Source organism: Aplysia californica, unplaced genomic scaffold (genome assembly GCF_000002075.1).
Source record: "Aplysia californica isolate F4 #8 unplaced genomic scaffold, AplCal3.0 scaffold01132, whole genome shotgun sequence".
Lineage (NCBI taxonomy): Eukaryota > Metazoa > Mollusca > Gastropoda > Aplysiida > Aplysiidae > Aplysia > Aplysia californica.
Genome location: NW_004798402.1, coordinates 19,384 through 28,143, shown reverse-complemented (window position 1 = coordinate 28,143; position 8,760 = coordinate 19,384). Strand labels below are relative to the sequence as shown.

Here is an 8,760-nt window from a genome sequence, read left to right as displayed (position 1 = left end):
ACAGTAGTTTTCTTTTCTATTTTCTGCACAATTTAGGAACCTAGACTGAACAATTCGCAAGTCAACAGTATTCACACTTCATCAATTCTGACCCATTAATAGTAATAGTAGGCCTGTAGAAAATACGTCATGTTATGTTACTTAACAGAAACCTCTGCGGTGCAGTTTCGAGGCACTCGTACACCCGCTGGAGAAGGCATGAATAGTGTACTTCAAGAAATGCATATTGAGAAAACCAAGGAGGTTGGTTTGAGGAGAGGGGGTGGGGGTGGGTAGTAGAGGGGGGTTGGTATCATAATTATTATAGCAACCTGACTCAATTCCTCATTTGACCAGCTTCGTGACATTGCATAAAATCCAGCTTTTATTGCAGATTAGGCTTTTTAAAAGAAGAATCTCGCCAGCAAGTTAGATCAGTAATAACCTCTGAACGTTCAACGTACACAAACCGTTCGTTCATGGAGGAAAGTTTGGAATTTGGGATGATGGGGCAAGAGAATAATTCTAGTTGTGCAATTAATTCAATTCGTACGCTTTGACCCAAAGGATAATCCACCATATAATCTACATATTGTGGCGTCGGTGGCCTAGTGGTTAGGCTCTCGGACTCGCAACCGTAAGGTTGTGGGTTCGAATCCCGTCAGGGGCCGACGTTGTGTCCTTGGGAAAGGCACGTTACACGAATTTTCCTCACTTCACCCAGGTGGGAATGGGTGCCCGGCTATAGACAGCGAAAGATCTTGTCAGTTTGTTAGTGTTTGAGCGCTTGATCAGCTGCTTGCACTGTATGCTTCTTGGGAAGCTGAGCATGTTTCGGAGTGTTCTATGATCTGCTGGGGTAATAATATAGTGTAAAGCGCATAGAGCCTACTGTTGAGCGGGGATTTGCGCTATACAAATGCTATTTATTATTATTTATTATTATTATTATATTATCATATGAAAGTTAAGTGCCATTACCCAATACTTGTATCCTCCAGAATCCACGCTATTTGCGATGCATGATGAGGCAACAGTATAAGGATTGACAATAGAGCTGGGCAAAGAATCTAGTCGGGAACCGATTCCCAAGACTAATGCTACGAAAGAAAAATTCCGACTCCTTTTTACGAAAACCAGCCGTAACCATATTCAGTGAAATTTTCTTTGTTTTTAGAATTTATTTTGGAAAAATAACAATTGATGCTTTGTAGTGTTCCGAACTTAAGGTTATCCTAAAATCCTAAAGGCGTTCGGAGCTACCAGGTGGTCACAGGAAGATATCCCATCATTGGAAAGTAAGTAATTGGGATCGGAGTCGATTCCTGCGATTCCAAGCTTTCAATAACCGGGAACCTCACCGCCCAGCATTAATTGACAGAGCTATAACGGTAACTTTGTACGCCCAAGTACAATCAATTGTTGTGTGCATACTTGCCTTTACTGGACATTGCAAAATATTATGCTGTCATCGTATGAAAGTAAACTGCTGAGGGGGAGGAAGGAATTTCAATAAGTAATTTTGAGTTTAAGTTTGAGAAGGACATCGACACAAACAAATGAGGTCATAGTTCTAGTTTAGTAAGAGTTTTACGGCGCGCAAAGTCTACATAGGGCCACATGTGCGGGCACAGAGGGAAATAAAACTTAGAATTCTGTGTTAGCAATGCGTCCAGGACTTGGTCTCGAAAAAAAAAGTAATTGAAGTCCACTACGCAAATGAAACGTACTTTTATAGACTTCATAACTTCCACCTATTAATGTATTATGGTATTTGAGATTCAGGTATGTGAGCGCTTGATATGCTATGACTATCTTATTTCGACATGATGATAGTTAGGTTAATATTTAGTGTCTGTGGTCTTTTTCTTTTAGCATATTCTCTGTTTTGTATTTTGTTAAATCAATAGGTTGACTTACTTCACTTTTTTACGTACTTGGTGTATTGTTCTGAAAAGTACTGAATAAAATAGTTAACTGGTCTGTGCTGGCCATTCTCTCAGTTAACTGGCCCACTTTGAAAAAATAAAAGCTTTTTGCTGGTAACCCCTGTCAGAGGATTTTGTTATGCCCTCTTTAGTCGCCTCTTACCCATGTTTACAAACACCATCTGCTTTTCCTGTGGTATTCAAGTACAGTTGAAATTGTCTAAAACGGCCATTCATTGTCGAGGAGAAAAGTGGTTGTCTTAGACAGGTGGACGTTTGCTGACATAGTGTTATTACTATGTTAAACACACACACACACACACAAGACTGGAAATGGTAAATGGAAGTCTGTAAAGGTGATTGTCTTATACAGTTGGCCCTTAGAGCAGGTTCTACTCTATAATATGAATACAGGGGGCCGTCAGCCAATGATAAAAGATACGATTCATCTGTAGACATCTGAGTCGCGTATAATGGGATGTTTTCAAAACTGAATCCCAAGTATCATTCCCCCACCCCTCCTCCCTTTCCCCTCTTATCTTCTCATCTCTGTGGGTGCGGGGGCGCGAGGGCGCGCGCGCGCGCAAACACACACACACACACACATACACACACACACGCACTTTTTCTTTCTCTCTCTCTCTCTCTCTCTCTCTCTCTCTCTCTCTCTCTCTCTCTCTCTCTCTCTCTCTTTAACTCGTTCACAGTCATACGCATATATTGTACACATTCACACACGTTTCTCTTCCTCTATCTTTTTCTTTTAATCTCCCTCTCCCTGTCACTCCATCTCTTTCTCCACCCCTAGTGTGTGTGTGTATGTGTGTGTGTGTGTGTGTGTGTGTGTGTGTGTGTGTGTGTGTGTGTGTGTGACTCTCTCTGTGTGTGTGTGTGTGTGTGTGTGTGTGTGTGTGTGTATGCGTGCATGCGTCACCAAAAAAAAACAACCCCGTGGCAGCTGAACTCGGTGTCGAGTGACCTGATGCAAAAACACATCTAGCCTCCACCGCAATTTGTTCTACCTATGCCTTCCAGCCTTACACAGAATTGCTATTCACACGCACGGAGATGACAACAACCCTAAGGGATGGCTCAAATATTAACCCTTTCATTGCTAGCCCCAACAACTTTGCATACCGTAGGAATCATCATCATCATCATCATCATCATCATCATCATCATCATCATCATCATCATCATCATCATCATCATCATCATAATTAGGAGCAAGATCTGAGACACATATCGCGATCATGGTTCGCCAGTCATTCCTTTGCTCGGACGCTCTCGAAATAACATTCTTGTTATCTTGATTTTTGCCCGCCAGATTAAAATATTCAAGTGAGTTTGTTTGGATCTTCACACGCTATTTTTACCCCACTTAGAGCCTGTCACTCCTTTGGCCCCTAATCATACCCTTTGGAAACTTACCATTGACAAGGACATAATTTAATAGCTTTGTTGCAAGGCACTGAAATAACAACAAAGCTCTAAAACAATCTATGACAGCGGTGAGATTCCAGAATATGACAAAGGATCCTGAGAATGCAAGACATTGAATAGGGATACTCTACCGTACAAAAAGGCTTCTCATAACTTTATTTCTGTCTGGACTTATTTCCTATTAATTTGATACTAAAATAAATGCAGTTTTTAAATGAAACGCAACTGAATTTTTGACGATCGTCAAAGTTGGTACTCAATTCTTAATTCGACGATTGTTGAAAATGACACTGAAAGGGTTTATTAAAGAGGTATACGATTCAAATTTACCTGATGTCCTCCCATTTTGTAATGTCTGATTCATGATACCCGTCTTTCCGGATGGACCGTTTAAGTTTCAGTTTTGGGAAAGATTTTACGGCGCTTGCAACACAATTAGATCAAATAAGTGCAGGTGTTTAGAAATGTTACTAGACAGTACTATAGGCCTACACAGCAAATAACTTGGAGAAATAAGGACGATGCGTGTTTCATATGAAAGAAGGAGCAAATCACGCCAGAGCACACGCCACCATTCACAAACTTGCAACATTTCTAACTCTTTTCACAAAAGTAAATATCATGTAGACACGACCAAGTTTTCTTTCATGTATTGTTATTCTTGGTGTTTAAAATTATTGAATATTTCATATCGCCAGCCAGATGTTCAAATATACTAAGCCCCAAAATTTGATATTTTAAACCCCAGTTTTATCATCAGTGGTATTGGTTGCATGTACTTCTGAAATATTCTGATGAAATTCAGATTCTATATGTTGAAAAAAGCAGGAAAATGTGCATATTATAGGCAAGCCTGTTAAAGGTATGAAACGTTTTTTTTCCCTCACTCATTAAAAAAAGAAATTGCATTTTGGGCTTAGTACATGCGAAGAGCTTGCCGACAATATGAATTACTTGAGAAGGGAGTGGGTATTATGGAGAAGTCAACGTTTATTCAGGCCCACTTCAGGCAAGATAAGTGTAAGTTTGCTCTGACCAGTCCGGTTTTTCTCCACGAACAGATAACGCCGCCCGGACTTGCTGAATCACTGTCAAGGCTTCTTTAGGTAGCGGAGACATTCGCTCGAGTAGTCGAATCGGTATGATCGAATCACCACAGAAAAATCAGACGTGTCAGAGCAGCCTTCGCGGTTGGTTCCCTCCAAACGAGAAATAATATTATGATGATCTAAAGAGCGGCACACCTGGCCCGCGTCCGACAACTGCACCTCACCCCCCCCCCTCGATACCTCGTGGTATTAAAGAACAGAAAAAGGGGGGAAAAGTAAGCAAGTGCATGTAACAGAACAGCCACCGCTGTTGGTTGGAATAACAAGCCAAATCGGATTCGTGCCTACCCGCATTACGCTTTGAATAAAGGTCAGCCCACTGCGCCGGTGGAACGTTCAAGAACTAGGACTCTCCATTTAATACGGGTCGTTCGGGTTCCCATCAGCCGTCTGCATTTTTGTCACTGGTGTTATCACTGAGGGTTGTGTCCACTCCGAGCTCTGACCCACTATACAGGTAGGCTACAGTCTTCACTTATTGCATCATTTCTTTTTAGTAAGAATTTTACAGCACTTGCCTCACCATAAGTTATACAAGTGCCGATGAATAGATTATTTGTTACAAGAGAGTGACATACACCAAAAAAAAGGAGGACAGATAAGGACGATAGATGTTTGACAGGAAAGAAGGAGCAAACCACACCAGAGCACCCGCCAACCACCCACATCATTTCTTCACCTCGTCTCAGGCATTGTAGGTGTTAAGTATATGTGAAGCAGCATAGTGGAATCAGCCTCTCGTCAAAATAATCAAAGTGAAGAAATTTGCATTTTTCCACAGGTTTGTACATTTTCATCAAATTTTCATTTTTTGGCTCAGCACCTTTCTTGCCCATTAAAGAACTCATTTCTGTGTGGATTTTTCTGAAAAACTTTGATTAAAGGCACAAAAAAAGTAAATTTTCAGTTACCACGGACTCTAAAGCTAAGGAAATAACTAATCTTTGGCAGCCATTTTCTCACTAATTTTACCTCTGAAAACAGGTGACCCCCACCTCCTTCGTTCACAAATATCTTGACTTGTACTCTAGATAAAAGGATATTTTTTCCATCCAAATAAAGACAACTGAACAAGCTTTAAGTGATACCAATAACTCTACTTGCCCAAAAATTGACGAGAGCCTGATTCCAGCATGCTGCCTCACATATACGTGAACAGAAGACAGAGATAAAAAACAAAACAAAAAACTATCTTTAAATTTTTGCAGCCATCAGTATTGGTAAAAGTAAACTAGAACTTGGATTGCAACAAAACTAGCAGTATTTCCATATTATTGCATGCATTATCTTTGGTGTTAGACGCGGTAATAAGGCTCCAAGGTTTCCAATCCGATATTTTTTTCGCTTTTTGCAAAGCAAAATGTTGTACTTATTGTTCAACTTTAGTTCTCTGCAGTTATTTTCGACAACGTGTCTGTGTATTTGCCTGTCTGTCTGTCTGTCTGACTGTCTATCTATCTAATTCTCTCTCTCTCTCTCTCTCTCTCTCTCTCTCTCTCTCTCTCTCTCTCTCTCTCTCTCTCTCTCTCTCTCTATATATATATATATATATATATATATATATCTGTCCCTCTGCGTGTGTGTGTGTGTGTGTGTGTGTGTGTGTGTGTGTGTGTGTGTGTGTGTGTGTGTGTGTGTGTGTGTGTGTGTGTGTGTGTGAGTGTGTGTGCGTGTGAGTGCGTGTCTCCCTCCTTTTCACTCCCCTCTTTATCACACTCTGTCTGTCTGTCTTCATATAATATACATATGTATGTAATTATATAAAATATACCGGCCTAGAAAAGTAACGACCGCCTGCAAGTATATGGTTGTGAAGAGGCACAGTCACGCTATGATGGTTCTACAACAGCCCGGGGCTACCGGTTTGTAACGTTCACACCGTGGAAGGTACACACGATACATTCTTCTGTCTATCCGCCTGAATCCCTCGCCGCCATAGCGTACTCTACTAAGTAAAGAACGCCATGCTCGCCGCCCATTCAACAATTGGCTTTCTGTATACCTTTCATAACAGCCAACCGTTCGTACCTCAGGGAAGTCCCCTCTAAAGAATTCACGATTAAATTGCTTCCATTTCTCTTCTGTGGGGTTTTTTTTACTCTTGAGCCGCGTTTTTCATCTGTACAAAGTGGTTTTTTTCCAGAAACAAAAATAATAAAATAAATACAATAAAATAAGAACCCTGCAGTTTAAAGAGGGGCGAGAGGGTGGGGTTTATTTACTTTAAACTAAAGCAATGCCAAACTGTTGTAAGGACAGACTAAACGTGTCTTTCATTTAGTATTAATAACAGTTTTTAGGCAATTATCTAGTTAGTTTTAGTAGAGGTTTTACGGCGCTCGCAACTGCATAAGGTCATGAGCGCCAGAAGATTAGAGGTGTTACAAGAGAGTAACAAACATAAAAAAGCAGAAGGTGAGATAAGGACGATAGATGTTTGATAGGAAAGAGGAAGCAAACCCAATTAGAGCACCCACCAACCACCCACAGAAATAATTTACAACACAAATAGGTGACTAAATAGGTCATATAAGTACCGGAGATTAGAGGTGTCACTTGAGATTAACATAAAAAGAAAATGAGAAAGAGGGAAGCAAGGTAGTTGTTTTACATTAGAGAAAACACAAACCACACTAGATCACCCGTCAACCACCAACTAAACGTGCCTATACATTATTATAAAAGTTGCTCTGCTAACAACTGTGATATATTTAGTTGAAAGAAAAATAGAGTTGACTTCTTTATCGCGTAGATACAGACAAAGCGACCTTCAGAACTGTTTTGACAAGGATCTCGGTTTCTGGTAAGCACACCTTTCAAAAAGTAAAAAATGATTAGAAAAACATCATAGCTTATTTCTTCTACTTTTCTTTATTATCTTGGTCGTGAATAGGGTAGATATATGGCATAAACTATATAATATCATTCGTTTATTTTCTGTTCCGATAAGTCTTCAAACTTGCAAGAATACACGCGTGTTTTTTTAAAGCTTTAAATGTTTTTGTTGTAACAGTCATTAGCTCTTCGATGATGTTCTCTCTCTCTCTCTCTCTCTCTCTCTCTCTCTCTGTCTGTCTCTCTCCCCCTCTCTCCAATTGTTGATTTAGCTTTCCCGCCGAGAAGCCCTCTACAGTTTGTGTTTAATTATCCCGTGTCAATACTAGAGTCCACAATTATGAATGAATCGAGATTTCTTACATTGTTATCTACAAATTGGTACTGTGGGGGAGGGTAGTATATGTTCTTTTTCAGTGCCAAAATTTGTTAGAGGCTCTTGGAATGCTTTGTTTAAAGAGAGTGCCAGTAAACATGTGAGTGTATATAATGCGTGTGTATGTGTGCGTGTTGGTGGGGGGGGGGGTTGTATGTTCTGTACACTTTAGTGTGCGCGTATTTTCGTACATTTGTCACTCTTTGAATGTGCCGCCATGTGTGTGTGTTTACTTAGTACGCACGTGTGGTTGTATGTTGAACAAATGTGAATCAATGTGGGGAAGCATGTGTTATGGTAATTCTTGTATAATAGCCAAGTCAAGAACCATCGTCTGTAGTGTAGCGGTTAGGGGCTTCTGTAATTTTTTTTTCAAACAAAATCAGTTTGTGTCCTATGTTTCAGTTCTTTACTCTTTGCGTCTTCAAATTAACGTTAATGGCCAACCTACTTTATTAAAAAAGACAAAAAAAACAACAATAACAGTAACAGACAAACAAGTAAAAAAAACAACAACAAAAAAACAGCAACAACACATCATCATCATCATCATCATCATCATCATCATCATCATCATCATCATCATCATCATCATCATCATCACCATCATCAACAACAAAAACAACAACAACAACAACAACAATAACAACAACTACAACAACAACACAAAAAGAGCAAGCCAAAACAACAACAACAAACAAATAAAAAAGACAAAACAAAAAGAAAACAAAAAGCGCTGATTTCTGTTCAACACAATTAACCCAGACGTCCTGAGTATAGCCTAATATAATATTATCTCTGAAAAATTCCTCGTCTTACTGTCCATTTTGCAGGCTCGTAATACCCAACATTTTTGAAAAAGCACAAGACACCAGATACCAGCAATGGCCGACGCAAGTCTGAAACTCGTGTACTTTAACGGCAAAGGCCGCGCAGAGATGATCCGTCTGGTGCTGGCAGCCGCGGGAAAAGAGTACGAGGACGTGCGTGTGACGTCAGAACAGTGGAAGGACAAGAAACCAAGTGAGGACATGGCTCTACTCTTCTTTCTACTCTTGTCAATACTATTAATAGCTTTTTGTGTGGGGGT

General features: G+C 40.1%; 1 protein-coding gene across 1 annotated transcript in view; it reads left to right on the top strand.

Moving 5' to 3' along the window:
* Positions 1–4,798: 4,798 nt before the first annotated feature.
* LOC101851162 (glutathione S-transferase 1) overlaps positions 4,799–8,760 on the top strand; it is a gene marked incomplete in the record, with an annotated part of 9,923 nt that continues 5,961 nt past the window's right edge. The window contains 2 exon segments of the mRNA XM_005111826.2: positions 4,799–4,916; positions 8,504–8,693. Coding sequence (XP_005111883.2) covers positions 8,555–8,693 — 139 coding nt within the window.